The sequence below is a fragment of the Pangasianodon hypophthalmus genome, chromosome 18 (genome assembly GCF_027358585.1).
Source record: "Pangasianodon hypophthalmus isolate fPanHyp1 chromosome 18, fPanHyp1.pri, whole genome shotgun sequence".
Classification (NCBI taxonomy): domain Eukaryota; kingdom Metazoa; phylum Chordata; class Actinopteri; order Siluriformes; family Pangasiidae; genus Pangasianodon; species Pangasianodon hypophthalmus.
The window spans coordinates 12,990,208-13,010,026 of NC_069727.1; the positions used below are offsets into that span (position 1 = coordinate 12,990,208).

Genomic DNA, 19,819 nt, shown 5'->3' on the forward strand with positions numbered 1-19,819 from the left:
TTTACAAAAAAAAAAAAGGCCAAATATTTGACCTTTACAAAAATATACGCTCGCAATACTATAATTAGAGTTTTATCTGTATTGCTGTACAGCAGTGCTGCTTAGAAGTAAAAACATAGATTAAATGTAATGGAATGTAAAAACACCAGTTTTAGGCAGATATTACTAATTCTGGTTACATATGTCAACATGGATACAATTTCATATTTGTGGTATATTGATTTACAAAACCATACAAAAGCCATATTAAAATGAATATGCTCAATCTTGTCTCAGTCATAATTTATACTGATGAGTCCCATGAGAGTTAAAATATAAAATATGACACCAAGGTACCTGTATTATGGACAGCTATATCACCAGTGCTAGCAGTGGAAATATCAGGTCCACCTTTAATCAGTCTTTACTCAAAAGATACATCTATTAAATGAGCTTATATTATACATTAAAAAAAAGAGAGTGGGAAAAACAACCAGAGTCTCACTCTATCGATCAGCATCATTTTCTTGCTTTTGTGAACTGTAGCTGAGGTTGATTTCACTTGAGGTTTCATTATCTAGCAAAGAGTTTCTGCATCCTTCCAGAGAGTATGAGGTCAGAGACTGTCTGCTGATGTCGTACTTCACATCACATGTCAGTGGTGTCCTCTTTCAGGGTTTTTTCCTCGACACTTTTGTCTCCCTCTGTGTGAGAAAGCTTCTGTCTCTTAATGATGACATGCTCACACAGAGTTAGCCGAGGCTTGTTTGGGCTGCGCTGTTGCAGGTCAGCAGAGGGTACGATCAGGTAAGGACCCTGGCAAGAATTAGACGGTCAGCACAAAAAAGTGAGTAAGCAAAAAAAAGTGAATGCTTTAACCCATGTAAGTAAAGAATAAAAGACAGTGAGCTGTTATAGGAAAATAATCAATGATAGGGTGCTGTGATCCCATTACCACCCCAAAGTTCATTATTTTCCTATAACGGCACATCCTGAAGTGTTTTATACCACAGCAATTTGCAAACAATTGCACTTTTTAATGAATTAAATCCTTTTGTGAAGTTAATGAAACAAAAAATTGCAGCTTGTGATGTTACTGAGAAACCGCAAAGCCTTCCGTCCAGAAGACTTTCTTATGTGACGAAAGTTAAAGTTACAGCTTTACCTCTGACTGAGCTGACACTGGAGCTGGCCTTGATAAATGTAAATAAATGTTTCATTATGGAAAACTTCACCATAGCAATGATGATGACATTTTTAATCAGTTTATGTGGTGCATCTGGCATACAAGTCCCTGTGTAAGTTGTTACTGTAGAAATGATAATGCATTAGAAGTGCATTAATATAAACCTGTGCTTTAAGTTACAGCCAACAATACTGTCAGAGCTGCTATTATAGAAAATTAATCAACAAATTCTGAACAATCAGAATAAAGCATTCGGCAGCACTGTGGTATAACCCAAATCATTTGCTTTTTTTGTGGTGTGATACTAAAAAAAATGATCATATTACTGAGATTCATTCAAGTCATTTTGGCCTGAAAGTAGCAATAAAAATTTAAATGGTTGAACTCTCAGAAATGAAGGTACCTGTACAGGTACATGTTTTGGACCTTTACTGGGTAACTTTTACCTAAGAAGGTGCCATCGTAAACTGGCAAATCTGCCCATTTTGTCATACTTGAACATAATATATGCATAAAGTACAAATAATTAAATGCAACACGAACTTTATGAACTTCCTGACACTGCATGTGACATAAAGCTCTTTAAAAGGGCAGTCCTTATTATGCTCTGTTTATGAATTGTGCATTAACTATAGTTATAGACTAATCTGAGTTTTTTGTTAGCGTAACTAGAATGAACAACAAAATAATTACTGATATTTACTTATAATTACTTATATTAAGTTACAATGCATTCATAGTGCATTTTGTAGTTAGGGAAGCTGTTAGTAATATTTTAAATCCACTTTTCCTTCAGTAGTTTATCAAACATTCTGTGTTTATATCTTAAATACCAATATGGTTTAAAGCAATAGGGTTTCAAATTTCCTCATCACGCAATACATTTTAAGACCTAATTTTATATTATATAGTTGATTTACCCTTTTGACGGCGACCAGGATGAAGATGGGGACACAGATCATCGGTGTGAGAGTGAGCAGGGCAGCGACTCCGGAACCCCAGCTCGGTACGAAGTCTGCTGAACTGCTGAGTGGTGGACTCCTGATCAGATCATACAAGAGAGTGGCCTGAGGTGGCATTAGAAAGAGAGAGGTAGAGTGTCAGATAGTGAGACAGAAGAGGCAAATGAAAAAACAACTGGACACCAAAGAGTTGTAGTCATTATCTCGCACCATCTAAGATATAACAAGTTACCTGTTCACTACTCTAATTTTTACTGTATTGTATTAGAATTATTGCATAAAGATTGTTTGTGATTTGACAGCTTAGTTGTGGTTCACAATGTTCTTCTACAACTAACTATTTATTTCTGGTCAACATGCAAAAACAGAATGGTAGCACTTATATCACTGACGCTCCTTAACAGTTCTGTGCTTGGATTCTGCCTCACTTGTAAGTCTCTTTGGATCAAAATGATCTTCTACTGATTGTGTAACAATTTGTTTATCATCACTGGGATATGAAGCAAACAGTTTCTGCTGAGAAAGAGCAGTGAATGAAAGAGGAAACAGTAGAGAGGGAAAAGAGGAGAGAAATTTACTAAACTTACTCCACAGATGAACGGGGTGACGAAGAGCCAGCAATACTTCAGCACAGGCAAAGGAGGATATCCTATCATGTCCTCGATGTTATCAAAAAAACGGTCTGCACCTGGAGCATTGTAGTTAGATCACTTTCTCAATTTAGTCAATCTTAGCTTCTGTTTCCTGTTTATTGACACATGACTTCTGTTTATCAGCATTTTGATAACAAGCTTCCATAAACTTCTACTCTACAGATTTATTTGCATACACTGCAAAACAAGATCATATTATTTCAGTATTACTAGGAAGAAGCAAAATTATCTACCAATAGAACAAGACAATTTCAAACTTGAAATTAGATAAAATGTCAAAAAAAAACTGGCTTAATATTTTTGTTATATGAGAGAAAATTGAACTACATTCAAGATATTTTCACAGGATATAATTTTTTGCAGTGTTGGCTCTGCTATTATTTGTGAGCCTGCTGATAAAGGTATAAACCCAATTTGCTGCTATATCTATGCTTGAGCACAAACGCATTTTATTTTATGTCATTGTGTATTAAATAATTGTACTCTGTTAATACCTAATATTGCAAAAGATATTATTGAAAACTGAAAAATCCGGCCATGAAGTTGAAGTAGATCTGAATATCCTGTTCACACAGTATTGGCTTACTTCTTTAAAATTGCCATGCCATAATACACTGTAAGTCAAAATGTTGTGAACACCTTGGGTTTCTTATGTCTTCTTATAGTTTAATTACTATTAGTGCCACATGTTTTGCTCTTTTATCTGGTACACAGTAACTCTGACAGCCACTTTGATGTGCGCAATAAACTTACATTTTTATTCTCATAACACTTGGACTGTGTCCTAAACTACACATTATGAATTATGTGGTTTGAGACACAGCCTTGTATATGTATTGACATACCACTGGCAGCTGTGAGATTAATTTGTGTATTGGAGAAGGAACACACAACCCACAAATCCCAAAGGAAAAATTATTTGCTATTATTAAATTATTAAAGGTTTTTCTTTGATATATCAGAGTTGTCACAATTGTTTCTCCTAAAAGTTCCTAGAAAAAATAGAATGTGACAAAAAAAGACATGAGACTTTCCGTGATTAAAGGAGTTAAAATGAGAAAGGCCATTCATGGCACTATGAGAATTTAAGTAATCTCCTGATCACAGGGCAAATGTTTTACCACTGAAGCACCTGGGAAATTGTTAAATAACACTAAAACAAATGTTCTGCTTGCCCAGGCAGCACAAAGTGGCAGCCATCCAAACTTGCAGGCATGAGAATTTGGACAGGCGTAAAAAGCATTTCACTGCACGTGTTACTGTGTATGGTTGTGTGTGACCAATAAAATTTGAATTTGAATTTGAATTTGGTAGTATATTTAAATTAACTTTTGAGTTCATGTCATGTGGTTTTATTTTGATATGCACCTTTGTTGTGATTATAGTTTTGTCTCTGCCCTTGTCCTATCATCGGTGTGTTTCCGGATTTTACTCACCTGGTCTCTTCTCAGCCCTTGATTAGTTAGCCTATTTATACCCTGATTTTTGTCTCATTGTGAAGTCATATTGTATTATCGTATTGTCTGAGGCTTGTTTTCCTGCTTCTCTGTTATCTGGTTTTTCCTTAGTTTTGTGATTATAGCTATTCCATGTTTATGGTTGTCCGCTTATTCTCTGAGTCCTGTCTGGAATAATGGCAATGACTATTGGATCTGCCCTATTAAACAACACATGGAATTTGTGCATTTGTATCCTGCCTCTCACTACTGCATGTTACAGCTATTTATCTGAGGAGAAAAACCTGAGACACAGGAGAATGTAGCAGAAGTCGAACTTTTCTTTCCCTTTTCATGTTCGGTCTTTCAACAGCTTTGTCAGAAATTTCCCACTTCATTAGCAAACTTATATAACAGAAAATTAGCATATAATGTGGTTAACATTTCTCCGATAATAATTAAATTACCATCAATGTCGGAACATAGCTAGATAATAATTTAGGAGCCTGATTTCACAGCTATTGCTAAAACCTTCTCACTAGGTAACAAATGGAGCATGTGTATGCAGTTTGGTCTAATATGTAATATAGTGAAATGTATGCAAGGATCCACGCTGCCCTTTGAATATGGAAATTGTGTCTTAACAGGGTGCTTTGCACTCATGTGGCTGTTCATGCAGTGAGCTCATGTTTCATGCAGTTCTATGTTATTTAGTGGTTACATGATTACTTTTTTGAGCAAAGAACAAAGATAACTGAAATAGGCCTGCTAAAAGGACACATTACAATTTTCTTGAATAGATATCTTTTTTTATGTTTTTGTAATCTGTCCCCTTCTCTGACCTATTTGAAAATCTCTGCGGTAATCCATATAAACAATTTAATCCACATGTAATCTTTCTCTGCAGTAGCTTACCATACACCCAGGCAATGACAAGCGTCTCGAAGCAGGCGATGAGGAGCAGGTTTGTTCCACTGGGGCCATACGTGTCTATCAGCTTAAAAAGGTGGAGCCCACCCTGCGAGAGAGGCAAACACACACATAAACACACACTATGCTATTTTGATTCACTCAGGTGTTCAGCAGGGACCGCATGTCAACTGTTTTTTTTTTTTTTCTAATCATTTATTTCATCAGAAGATTGTGAGTTACAGGTACTACCAACCTGCCACTGTTGGGTCCTTGAGCAAGACTCTCATCTGCTCAGCTCAATTGTAAGTCACTTTGGATAAAAGTGTCTGCTAAATTATTTAAATGTAAATTTGATAGGATATTTAAAATGGTGGACAAAATTTAAAGTTTAAAAAGTAGAAGAAAATGGAAAATATATTTTTTGTATGTGTTTCTCATTTGTACATATCTCAGCTACAAGTAAAGTTCTAGCTCTACATTTGTAACCTGATCTGCAATTTAAAAAAAAAAACAGTACTAGTTCCTAATAACTGAAATAATAAAATAAGTTCTTCGTAGTGAACCCAGACTTTTAGACCCTACTGTATGAGTCTCTCTCATTCAGTACCGGAGTGACCAGAGGAAGGCCCAGCAGGAAGCAGACCACAGCAATGAGCAACACCAGAATCTCTCTGCGCTTTGGCTTCCTCAGAATTTCAGGGAAAACATCGGTGAGTGCTGTGGCTAGACTCTCAACACACACAAACTGAAACACAAACAGTATGCATAAACCAATTTTTTCTCTTTAAAATACAGTACATTTTAGTAATAGTGTTTAGTAGTAGTTAAGTCAAGGCAACTGGAATTGTGAATTAATCTTAAAGATGGTTTACTGCTCATCTTAGATGCTACATCAGTGCTACTGAATGGTGAGAAATCCTTAAATATCATCACTACAAGACTGAACATACAGAGGATTAAACAGATTTAATACTATCTGTTTATATTATATATTAGGGATACAACCGAATATGAATGCATTGTTCGAAATCAACAATATGTTCTAAACAGATACAAATACAGATATGAAGCTCGGTCAGATATTATACAAAGAAAGACCACATTCTTAACGTGAGTGTGAATGATGCATTTATAGCAATACGTTGACAGCGTTCATTCATTCATCCGTAGTAACTGTAGTCTGGTCAAGGTTGTGGTGGTTTAAATTAGGCTATTACAGATCACAGGCAGGTATAACCTAAAATAATAACTGCATTAATGTAATTATAAATTAGCTTGAATCCTGACTATCCCACAGCCATCCGTGGGCAGGAACCCAGGGAGCAAAACTGGCCATGCTTTCTAGGTGTGAGGGATGGAATACTCTCTCTACCCTGTCAATCAGAGCGACATTAGCCAAGTATGGGCATCTGTGAGCTCATGTATGTGGTTAGGCGAGTTAGGACTTTCTTCCGAGAATGTTACTGCCCTGTGATGCAGCATGAGCCCTGTGATGTAGCAAGATGCGGCTGGCTGGCTTCACGTGGCTCAGAGTAAGAGCTTTCACTCTGCCCACTTGGTAGAGTGAACGCTGTTACTCTCAGACAAAAATGGGTTGGATAGGGTTGAATCTCTCTCTCTCTCTCTCTCTCTCTCTCTCTCTCTCTATATATATATATATATATATATATATATATATATATATAAAACTGGTTTAGGCCATGCCCGCTTTGGGTTTATATCCAAAGACAGACACAGATATGAATAAACAGATACAGACAGCAGCATGTGCTTTGCACATAGTGTAAACATTTGAACCAGACTGCATCCAGTGATACCTGACATTAACTAAATAAATGAACCAAAAGTATTTTTGTTTTTAATTTATTTTTAATTTGTTAATGAACTGTCGAATAACAGTTTTAATATAGAGACAGAGTTAAGTCCTTAATCTGCTTCATTCACATCCCTTCTGTTCAATAATATATGATCAGACAGGTTAGGGCAGAAAGTGTTCATCACTCTATACTTCTTTTGTTTGGTAAATCTATTTCTTCAGATCCTTTTTTTCTATACTATACATATTTGTTTTATTTTTGAGTAAACACTAGACAGTTTTGTAATCCCAGATATCGTGTAGGATAGTATATATAGTAAGTATGCAATTTAAGACCCAGTTGCTGTGTGTGTTCAGTACCTATAATGCCTGGGCTGTGTTTATGATGTTATAACCTAAAGAAGCTTTCTTATGAAAGCCATCATTATATCAGAAACTGTGCTCCCTGTATGTTTCTGAGGGACCTATGTATGTTTTAAATGAGCTATAAAGTGAAAAGGGCGTATCAATCATAGACTAATGGTGACAAGACATTTGTAAAGCTGATTATGCAACAGAGTGCTCACAATTCCAGTCACTCTGACATACTAGTACTACAAAACATTGGCATACACACTCTGACATACTACTACACATTACTACCTGGCTGTCTAGTCCAAGGAAGAGGACCATCAGGAAGAAAAGGACAGACCAGAACTGAGGGCCTGGGAGGAGAGACAGGGCTTTGGGATATGCTATAAACGCCAGGCCTGGACCTGCAAAAAAGTTCAGAGCAAAGACAACTCATCATAACACTCCGTGCATTATGATAATTGCTTTCTTAGTATGTACTTTCCACTGTTGTGCTCCATGAAACAGACAAAATGAAACAGTAGATTTCAAATTACTTTCAGTGGTGCAGTGAAGTAACTGAAGGATTAAATTAGTTTTATCTCATTACCTGGGGAAAGGAGCTTGGCACTAAAGTCTAGCTGATGTGTTGGATTGAAGCGCCTTCTGGAGGCTGAATGTAGTGTATTCATATTTGTGATATGTACTGATGTGACTTCCTGCTCTAACACAGCTGGCTTAACTCATTACTTTATGATTAGGTTTTAGTGAGTGTGTTTTTGCCAGAAATCACTGATTCTGAACTCTGCATAAAGAATACAAATTTCCTTTTTTATTTTAAAACTGTTATTTAAATGTATGGCATTATTATTATTATTAGTAGTAGTAGTAGTAGTAGTAGTAGTAGTAGTAGTATTGGTGTGGGACCCTTTTATTTTTGTTAGTATTGTGCTTCTGTTTTTTCTTCATTTTCTTCCCTAAAACAAATCATGCAGAAAACCAAATCATAAGTCATTAAGCTTCAACAATAGGTAGTACTCCCTCCTACAATCTTGTGAAACTGTAACTTTTCAGCAGTAAAGTATTCAGCAGACTGAAACTCAATAATTATCAAAACACTGACATTTGTAAAGAAAATATTCCTCACATGCCAATCTATTGTAGAACATGTTTATTAATTTGTTATCTATTAATTTGAAATCACATTCTTCTAGTCACTAGCTCACAACCTTAACTGCTCAGATACTACTGCCTGGAAGAGTGAGTATACTCAAACACTGTTTTTAAAAAATTAAATGCTACCTGCTTTCACTATGTCCTCCATAGGCAAGGACAGCTCATGAGCCATGTAGCCCAGGATAGAGAATACAGCAAAGCCTGCAAAGATGCTGGTGCCACTGTTCAGGGCACAGAGAGCGATGCAGTCTCTGTTGGCACAGCAGATATAAAATTGTTCATTACGCACATTATTCAAAACAGATGTACAAGGCACAAAACAAAATTCTTAATTATGCTAATGCACAATCAGAAACACAGGAGGTAGGTATGTTTAGAGTGTTTAAAGTTCAGTGGAGGGGCCACTAACTTGTAGCAATCATTGTGGTATTTGTTATAGCTTCCCAAAGCGGTGAGGACACCCTGACACACGGCATAGGAAAAAAAGACTTGGGTCCCTGCGTCACACCAAACCTAAAGACAGAAAGAGAATGACATGAAAGAGAAAGGAACAAAACCAAGCAAACAGGTAAAAGGGAACAGATTGCACGTGGCTATGTCTCTGAGACTCAATCAGCCTCTCATTTGCCAACAGACATTGTGCAATCTGTAGCCCTCATGACCTTGTGGTCGTGTGTGTGTGTGTGTGTGTGTGTGTGTGTGTATGTGTGTGTGCAGCTCAGCTGCACATCTGGTTAGCATGAGCAGCAGTGCCGGGCTGGCAGCTTTCCATTCCATCCCTCCCACCACTTCCTGTGTGTGATTACATTAGGAGTATCAGAACAAATTAAACTGTTCGAAAAACTATTAAAATTGTATTAATAAATTTTTTAGAGAAAGATCCCATGTGCTACTTTTAGGGGTAGCACAGTCCTCCAGCGGTGGACAGTAGTGATGCCACCTCACAGCTCTAGGGTCCCTGGTTCGAATCTGATGCCTGGAAAACAGTGTTCCGTCTGGATAATGTGGTTACTGAAGATGAATGAATGAATGATTTCATTAATTAATGTTCTACTTTTGGTTGTCTAATCTAAGTCTATTAAAAACAGACAGGCTTGTTGTAGGAAAGTGCCTGTGAATAAATGCATGTCATACTTAATTTTTACATATTTTTAAAATGATACATCAATATACTAATGTTATTATTATAAATGTAAAACCAAATAAAGTGTGTCCTAAAAGTGATAAAAACTTACTAGGGTGCATTTTATGCAGCCAAATCTCAACTGCCATTCTATAAAGCATGTAGAGCACAATGAAGGTTCTACAACACTACTACACTGTAACCAAATAATAAGCATAAATGTGTGAAGGTCAATTCTGGAAAACAGCCAAAAATAATGGCAAACTTGGTTTTGACCTGAAAAAAAAGGTTTCATGCCAGTAACATACTTTGACATCTCTACTTAGCATAAAAGTATTTTACCAAAATGAAGTGGAGATGGTTTTATAGAGACTACTTTCTATACTTGGTTGTGATCATGCTGGAGCCAGCTTAACAAACACAGCAGTAAACAATCAGTCTGCCTAAAGATGTTTAAAACCTTGCAAGCTAAGTGTGATTTTCTCATGACCCATAAACTTTTTGGGTTGTTGCATGCCACAGCAAAACATACATAAGTCTATTCAATTCAGTCTGTTCTCAGATAGCACCTGTCAAAACGACTATGTTTCTCCCGCGCTGTCACATCATCATCACAGCAGAGAAGATCGCTTAGATCAGCAGGCAACGTTAAAACGTTAAAAATGTTTAAAAGACCGAAGTAAGAGCGGACAGAGATCAGTCAAGTAGTTTCCTATTGTAAACATGAAGTTCTTTAAAATTTGGCAGTACAATAGTTTTTCTACAAGTAGATAACATTTATAAATGTAGATAAATGCAATTTTCCCCCTTTTCACATTTGGGGGTAAGCATGCTAAAATGCTAGAACTTTGATTAGTTTCCAAAGAGAAACACATTGCAGTTCAGGAAAGCATGCAAAATTACTTCTATTAGAAAATGTCCAAATTTGACCATGTGAAGGGTTTTCCCAAGCTACCACACATATACTGAATAAGAAACCATTTAGGATTTTGTCTAACCATGTGAAGAGGATGCAATAACAATGATATTTTCCTGCATAAAGACGAGTTGAAGATGGTGTAATGAACTCCATTTCCCAGCATCCCACTACATCCCTGCTCAGATTGTTTCCAGTTTCTAAGTGATACAACCACAAAGGTCAGCATTGCAGGTGCTCTTGCAACACAAGTAATTCCTTGTCTATTTAATGTTCATTCTCTGTCACTGTTACTCAGCCTTTCTCTGTCTTCCCTCTCTTTTAAAGTAATTGCTATTTACCAGATCGTGAATGTATTCCTGTCTTCACTTCAGCACCCTAAACAGTGCTTCCTGCCTCAGAGCAATAGATACAAAACATACAAAGGATAATCACCACCACACCCTTTCCTGTGCATTTTTCTCTACTTCCCTGTTAGCATTAATTTTATTGACTTCACAAATAAGACCACATGGAACAAAAAGAAAACGTCCAGCACAAAGGGGTGTGTGGTCTATGACTAACACTAAGAGTTCTCTCATGAAGAACTGGAACAAAGAGAATGTTGTGTGGTATTAGACTGTCCACATGCAACACGCAAGTCTGATCTAAAAAGAAGGTCTGTATTTTCTGTGCGAATGCATGTCTGGCAATATAGTGTGGACAACGATGGTCAAAGATGAGTGAGAAAAACCACAGGACCACAAAGAGCCCTAATACAGTCCAAGTCGCAGTGTGTGTGACACAGAAAGTCAACAAGGGGTGATGAAACACAGCCAACATCAATAACAGTGGTCAGCATTCAGCATTCATTGATATATAATGTGATATGTCATAATGTCATATCTCTGACAGAAGCTATAAGAAATTTACAGAAGCTAGGACTCAAATAAGTAAGTGCTGTTAGTGACATTTTTATTTAAAGAAGTAGTTTGTTATTTGAGCCCTCTGCTCTCTGTGAAGTGCACTGAAATTGCAAAAACACTGATAAATATTTGGTTTTTCCCAACTCAATGCTCTGTAGAATATATGTATCTCTCATAAATTGCATTTCATGAAGGATACATATGAGCAAGGCTGATCTGCTGGTCTGGCTGGGGGCACTGCTAATTTCTGGGCTGGAAAAATCCTTGAAACTGGATGATTATTACATGTAAACATATTATGCACTGTACCTTCAATGTGGCCATGTAATATAATGTTTAAACACTAACATTTCCTCAGATTGAATGAAGTATAATTACAATCAGTCATCTGTGTAAAGCCAGATTTGTTTCTATCTCCATACTGATAATGTAGTCCAGATGAAAGTGTGCACAGAAAGAATTGATCCCAGATCTTTTTTTTTTTACTCCTACTGTAAACTGCCCCTGCTACTTCAAGTGTCCTCTCAGATGTGTCTCTGAAGCAGTACAATGAAACAAAACCAAAACCAGAACCAAACCCTCATGCTCATTTACATACACACACTTACGTCAGGATTGGAGAGTTTGGAGATATCAGGGTACAGGTAATAGCTGATTCCCGCCCCAGCACCAGGTAGAGTGACTCCTCGGAAAAACAGAATCAGCAGCATGACATATGGGAACGTGGCTGTGAAGTAGACCACCTTGGAGAGACATATCACACATAATTACTATGGTATTTGTAATAATATTCTACAGTCCAGAGTCAGAATATCCCATGCTGTAACTGAGGCATGCCTCTGTTTTTGTCAAACTCCACCCCATGCATGCAAATCCTTTGCAAAATATGAATGCCGCTTAAGTCTGTAGTTATGTCTGAGGTTTAAATACCATTGTGTGCAATTTTGCACAGATGCCCTTTGAGAGGGACAATTTAGTACAAAAGAAAAATGTATATGAATATACCAAAACATATGTTACTGTACTGATATTTGGCTAGTTAACTAATGCAGTTAATGTTACCCACTTTCACACATATTAACTGAAAACTTCTATATATAATCTATGTAACAGACAAATTGTTAGCACAGGGTTCATAGCATTTGAGTTTCTCGAGCCTATTTATTTGTTTGTTTTTTGTTTAGCATCCTGTAATTAAGTAGGTTTAGATTCCTTACGGAGACCACAGAAGGTTATGACCAGGCTGCAACACAGTCCCACGGTACAAACACAGTCACAGTCCCATATGTTCCACATTATTCAAAAATTCATTAAAGTCTTTAACATTTTACAAACATGACATTTCACAAAGTGTAATCAGGGTTTCAAGTCTGTTTGACGTATATTTCCATCATAATTGGGGTTGATGTTCATGCTCAGCGTCACCGTGTGTGTGTGTGTGTGTTTACCTTGCCTGTGGTCTTGACTCCTTTCCAGATGCAAAAGTAACAGATAATCCAGACCAGCAAAAGACAGAGTGTCAGGTCATAGTGCGGTGGGCCCAGGAAATCACTGCTGGATATCCTCTGCACGCGATGACTGAAGACACACACACACACACACACACACACACACACATAGTTGCATGGAAAAAACAAACTTCCACAGCAGCATTCTCTCTATTAGAGCATGTAATAGACATATGTGGGGGTCATAATTAAACACTTCACAGATTCCGTCCCAAATTCTGGTTCAACTTTATAATTCTGCCTAAATGTTCTGCTCTGAAATGGAACAAGGTGGACATGTTGGTTTATATACATGTCAAATGTCGCCATCCCCAAATTGTAAACAAATGTATAATAGCGTGATGGATACAGATGTTTCACTTCCCAAGTTTAGTTTTGAGGGTTCTAGTTCAGAGCTGCACAACAGATAAACATGCCTTTCTCATCAAGCTGTGCTGTAGTAATACCCCCATTTCCTAACCATATGTGCGACCAGGAATGTAAAATATAAAATGCATTCTTTTCTTAGACGAAAAGGAAAAAGAAGTGTGTTTAAGAATGATTTTGGAAGAGAACCATGGTTTAAATACACCTTTGGGAATTACTCAGTCCTAAAGTTCAACCCACCCTGTCTTATTATGTGTGTGTAAGTTTGTGTCTTAAATCTTTCTGTCTATTAGATTTAGAGCAGCCATCAACTCGTTTCCATTCTTTGAAAGAATGAAGGCTGTATAAATCGTTATTAAAGATATATGGAAACAAAACTGAAAAAGGTTTTGTACATTTAGGTTGTTCAACATCACTCTAAACCTGTCCTGGTTGTTCCATTACTAATGCTTATTACATTATGAACTAAACATATCAGTTAACAAGCCTTAGATCAGATTTCTAAAGAGGGATTTAGTCCTTTTCATTCTAGATGTGCATTTGTTTATCTTGGCTCATGGCTACATAGTTGCATGATTCTTTTTAACAAAACAGAGTTGTGAAATAGAAACTCCTCCCTCATAGTTAATATATTCCCTACTTGCCTCTACAGTTCTCTTTGACACGTTTTTACCCCGTCTACTTCCCTGCATCCTCTCTGTACCCTATTATTCCTACACTCCTTTCCCACATCTCCACCAAAGAGGAATTTGACTTTCTAGTGCAGAGAAGAGGCCACTTACCCTGGGCTCTCAGGGTTTTTCTCTTTTTTTTTCCCTTTTGACATTTCTTAGAACAAAGTTCTCAAAAGTGTGATTTTTATAATTGAACTTACAGCCAGAATTCCTCCTCTGGAGAGACAACCTTGAAAGGTGTAGAGACGTTGATACTTCTACTGTAGGAAACAGGATGCACGTAAGTCCATAAATACACAAAATAAAACAAATTAAGCTAAAAAACAATTCTTTCTTAAAGGTTTGTAAATATATAGTTAGCAGTGTTCCAGAAGATTCAATTTAAAGTCACTTTTTTGGTATGCTCAAATGGAGTGAGAAGACACAATGCGTTAGCTTTTAGAATACCCTATATAGTAAGCGTATATAGTGAATTGGAAGCCGCTTGGGATTCGGATTAATTAAATAAAATAAATCAATCAAGAAATAAATGTAAATAGTTCTTGCATGAAAGTGACCCAAAGATGAGGGATTTTACATGGATCTCCAGTAGCAAAGGACACGTAAAATTAAGCTATACATCAATGATGAAAAATGAAAGTGGGTATAGGGGGAAAAAGGGATTCTGAAACATTAGGTTTGTGCTAAAATTATAATATTGGTTCCTTGTAAACTTGTTTGTTTAATTTTCACCTTGCATGGCAATTAAATAAAACTAAGCCTTTCTAGCTTGCAAAAAAAATAAAATTATAATCTAGTATAGGCCAAATAATATTTAAATGAATTTGAAATCTAGATAGATAGATCTACAAGATTCCACTCCATGTATAGCTTTATTAGAAATGTTTATGCAAATCTTTGGATGAACGCAGTTCATTGTAAGCTTAATTGTGTGTTCTCAGGTACGGATGTATTTACCTGTAGTCATAGGTTTCATTGTACAGGAAGGACCAGTCAGCATCTGCCTTGTGCAGGCCAGAGTCCTGTAAGCTTTTGTTATACACATGACAAGATTCTGTGGACAATGGAAACCTCCAGTGAGATTGAAAATAGTTATACAAATACTTAACAAAAGTAGGATTACTGATCTGGGATCTAACCAGTTATTATTTCTCTTGTGCAAACTCGATGCCTATTTCAGTATATAGTGTGTAGATTGTTTGATTGTGTGTAGATCATAAAATGGATCACAGTCCTGCAGCCTATTCATTAGGAACAGACATGTACAGACTTATACAAGCTCCTACCAAGAAATCCAGTGTCATATGACATTCTGAAAAATATTAATGTCTGCCATGTTTTGGGCAGTTGTAGTTCGGTGGGGAAAAAGTCGTCAGCTTTAGCACTGTGAAAGAGCTACTATATAGTCCTTGAGCAAAGCCTTTAACCCTTCACTCTTCACCTAGATACTTAGATTCCACTGTTTCACCATTCAGTAGCATTAGATAACTACTGTCAAATATACAGTATATTTTATAAAGTTATATAAATCACTTTATAAGTCATATAAATAAATAAATAAATAAATAGATAAATCAATAAATAAATAAATACTTAAACCTGATTATTACCACAAACTTCTTATTCTTTCGCCTGCTCCTGTTAGAGGTTGCCACAGCGGATCATTGGGCCGCATATTTGATTTGGCACAGTTTTTACGTGGGATGCCCTTCCTGACGCAATCCTCCCAATTTTATCTGGGCTTGGGACCGGCACTTGGAGTGCACTGTCATGTGCAAACCCAGTGGTTGGGATTAGTTCCCTGGCTGGGAATCAGACCCGGGCCGCAGCGGTGAGAGCGCCAAGGCCTAACCTCTAGTCCTCCAGGGACCTCTGATTATTACCGGGACCTCTGATTATTACCACAAACATGAATGAAAAACCTTTTTACTCAAAGTCAAAGAACCTAGAACTAGAACCGTTAACTCATGAAAAAATGTTTAAAGGCCTTTAATTATCTTGTAGCTGGTTGGTTTGGTTCAACGCTTTAAACTATTTGTTTACAAAATCCCTGAAATGCCTATTAAGTGGAAATGAACTGGAGAGATACTTCCAGAACCAAGCAGATTGGAAAAGTAGGCAAGGTCATGTTCATTTAGTGTGACAGGAAAGTATGACTTACATCACATTCTTGACAATCGATCAGGCTCTAAAGCAACGCCCTTGCATCCGCAGCGAAATATGTGCAAAAGTTTCAGGTTCACTGCAGAATCGTTCCATTGTACACATGTGCTATAGCAGAATAAACTTAAACCTCATGCCAGGAACTTGGGGGTGATTTTTGACACTGACCTCAGATTTGATGATATTAAATCAACTCTGCTGTCCAAAGCAGGTCCTTTGAACTTTTGCTAAGGCTGTGGAACTGCTTACTTACCACTGGACATTAGGTTACAGTTTTTAAATCAAGACCAACATACTTTATGTGCTAGCTTTTTAACAGCACTTTGGTTTAAATGTTTTTTATAAAGATATTTACTACTTTGTCACTAATTGCTGATACACTACAGATATAGTGGATAGTGGTCAAGCTGAAAAGTGCTGTAGTATTGAAGAGAGAAGAGAAGCCTTTATTTGTCACATATACATTACATTACAGTGAAATTCTTTTCTTCATGTGTTCAATGCGTCAGCTTGTTAGGAATTTGGGGTCAGAGCACAGGGTCAGCCATGACACAGCACCCCTGGATAACAGTGGCAGCTTGGTGGTGCTGGGCTGTGACCTTCTGAGCCCTAACCATTGAACCACCATTGCCCACAAACAAAATCATTTTGAGTTTTTTTTATATAAAGAAGTTATACCTGTGTTCCATTCGTGGGCACAGGAGATCCAAGGCAATGTGGTCTGGAAACAGCTGAAGAGGTAGAAGACCGCCCAGGCAAGAACCACAATGTAGTAGATATTCAGGTAGATGACAATAACCTGAGATGCTACACCAATTCCTGTCAACACCACAAGTTTAAAAACAAATTTAACCTACATCAGTTCCAATTGAATTAATTGTGCTACATTACACTCCACAGTTGCATTGGGGGTTCGATTCCCGCCTCTGCCCTGTGTGCATGAAGTATGCATGTTCGGGCTTCAAGGGTTTCCTCCAGGTACTCGAGTTTCCTCCCCCAGTCCAATGACATGTTTTGTAGGCTGATTGGCATCTCTAAATTGTGTGAGTGTGTGTGCGAGATTGCGCCCTGCGATGGGTTGGCACAGGCTCCAGGCTCCCCTCAACCCCATGTACAGAAAAATGGACAGATGGATGAATAAACTCGCTCAGGCCAGCACAGGACCAAACCAGTGTCACTGCAGCAGCAACATTTAGTTTAATCACTTATTTCTTTCCATCACGGGTAATATCCCCATGTAATAACCCTACTTGACATGTAGGTAGTGGGACAAACCACGAAGGCTCAATAAACCACAATTACATTATGTGCAAGTGAGTGCAAAAGAGTATAAGATATGCACACAGAATATAGTCTGAGTAGAATGATGAGTACAATGCAATACAATATATATACGTAAATTATAGGACACTATGAGTGACAGCACAAATGACAGTACATAAGTGATCCACAACAGAACCAGAGGATTAAAAAATAAATTACGCTTTTTAGTATGATGGTAAACTAAGACATATTCTATTCTTCTATTTATGTATATAGCACTTCATACAGGTAACTTTCCATTCATTCATTCCTCTTCAGTAATCACCTCATCCTGGTCATGGTTTTGGTGGCTCTGGAACCTATCACAAAATCACCGAGCAGGAATACACCCTATATTTATACACACTAGATGTGGTAGGGACAACTCCAGTGGGCAATTTAGGGTTGCCAGGTCACCTATTAGCTTGTTTGTATTAGGTAGGAGGAATCCGGAGAATGCAAAGGAAATACAAACAAGTGGGAAAACATGCCGAGAAACATCACACGGACAGTAACGCGAGCTGGGGTTTAAACTGGGAACCCTGCAGCTGTGAGGCAGCAACACTAGCCACTGCATCACAGTGTCACCCAGTCAATCAGATTTTAAAAAAAGAGAAAGGAGAAAGACAGGAGAAATTACCTTCAAATATAGGACATATCTTCCTCCAGGCTGTGATCCCTCCTTCACTGGTGTATTGACCCAATGCAGTCTCCAGGAAAAAGACAGGGATGCCACAGAAGAAGAGGAAGACAAAATAAGGGATGAAGAATACACCTACACATGGATACAAGTGAGCTTAGGGTTATCAGTGTGGATTGTTTTTCTGCTATAGAGCACAGAATTGAATACAGCAAAATAAACAGAAATAACATTCAGCTCATTATTCTTAACAAAAAGATATGATATTGAAAAAGCCTGGGTTAGAGGGTTCCGTTTCCACACTTCAGCAGCTAAAGAAAAAGGAGTGTTTTGTTTAAAAAGTGCATGACTTTGTGTGGGCATGCACTATTCTTCATCATGAGCATTTCAAAAGACTCACTGATGTGTGTGAAGCCCATTTACTGGTCTGTTTAAGCCTGCTTTCATTTGCTGTATCTTGGATATTAATCCTGTACATTAGTACAAAAGAACACAAAACACAAAACCCAGACATCCTCTCTCCTGCCCCCGACCCTCTCTCTCTCTCTCTCTCTCTCTCTCTCAGCCTCACCTCCTCCGTTCTTGTAGCAGAGATAAGGAAAGCGCCACACATTGCCCAGGCCAATGATTTCACCAGCCATGGACAGCAGAAACTCGGTCTTGTTGGCCCACTTCTCTCTCTGCTCTGGCGTTGTTCCTTGGCCCTTCTCTCTCCGTATCTGAGGATCCTCAGCAGGCTCGATCACAGTGTCTTGTCCTCTGGCCTCTGGCATAATGGCTATCTTTCTGTCACACACAATCACACTGTAGTTGCATTGAAAACTGTCGTGTGTTATTATGCATTTATATACTGTATGTATATTTCTTTTGCATGTACAAATTTAAGTTTCAGCAGTCAGTGTGTTCAGTAGGATCACACACTGTGCTGTCTCTCTGTTATAAAACATCATGACTAAAAAGTCATTAAATTATACAGTTTTTTATTTATAGTAAAAGTGCAAAATTGGATACAAGCTGTTTAAAATTAAAATATGCTTCGGATGTTATTAAATAACTAGGAACAACAGTTTTTTTTTTTTTCATTCCATGCAGGGCGTGTTCATTTAAACAATTCACTTTATAGGAAAGTTCATTGCATGCATATAAACAAAGCACATGCATGCATTTTTAAAGTAGCGGGGCAAATGTGCAGTGCATACTCACCAGAGATTTCCGCTGTAGTTCCTAACTGACTGGTCGCGTTCTCTGTGGAAACAGGCGAAGTTCTGAGAGAGAAGAATGCGCATGGAGTAAGTTCAGTGGGGGAGTAAACGCGGCGCGCGAGAGGATATGGGCGTGATTTAGAAACACACGGGGGCGTGTCCGAAGAGCATGCGGGCTGTGAGTGACCCGTGGCCGTACAGATGAGCTCCACTGGCAATGCATGCGTGCACACTCACCGTCCACTTTAATAGGAACACCTGTACACCAGTTATCCAATCAGCCAATCGTGTGGCAGCAGTGCAACACATAAACTCATGCAGATCCTGGCCAAGAGCTTCAGTTAATCTTCACATCAAACAACAGAATGGGGAAAAAGTGTGATCTCTGTGACTTTGATCGTGGCATGGTTGTTGGTGCCAGATGGGCTGGTTTGAGTATTTCAGAAACTGCTGATCTCCTGGGAATTTCACACACAAAACAGTCTCTAGAGTTTACACAGAATGGTGCGAAAGGAAAAAACATTGAGTGAGCAACTGTTCTATGGGTGGAAACGCCTTGTTGATAAGAGA

The 19,819-nt window shown here is 37.9% G+C and overlaps 1 protein-coding gene across 5 annotated transcripts; it reads right to left on the reverse strand.

The window, feature by feature from the left end:
• Positions 1-64: 64 nt before the first annotated feature.
• Positions 65-19,410, reverse strand: LOC113531968 (sodium- and chloride-dependent GABA transporter 2). 5 transcript variants are annotated; one of them, XM_026922970.3, is made up of 16 exons: positions 19,251-19,410; positions 18,619-18,833; positions 18,048-18,182; positions 16,784-16,924; positions 14,900-14,996; positions 14,143-14,202; positions 12,843-12,972; positions 12,003-12,137; positions 8,860-8,963; positions 8,577-8,701; positions 7,587-7,699; positions 5,736-5,873; positions 5,132-5,234; positions 2,715-2,815; positions 2,086-2,232; positions 65-795 (listed from the first exon to the last, which is right to left on the reverse strand). In XM_026922970.3, the coding sequence occupies exons 2-16, from the start codon at positions 18,818-18,820 to the stop codon at positions 628-630; spliced, it is 1,899 nt and encodes a 632-aa protein (XP_026778771.2). In that variant the 5' UTR covers positions 18,821-18,833; positions 19,251-19,410; the 3' UTR covers positions 65-627. The 5 variants fall into 5 exon arrangements, with proteins under 5 accessions (XP_026778771.2, XP_034169152.2, XP_034169151.2 ...); XM_034313261.2 differs by having other exon boundaries at positions 14,143-14,199; positions 18,619-18,851; positions 19,251-19,391; XM_034313260.2 differs by having other exon boundaries at positions 18,619-18,851; positions 19,251-19,390.
• Positions 19,411-19,819: the final 409 nt, after the last annotated feature.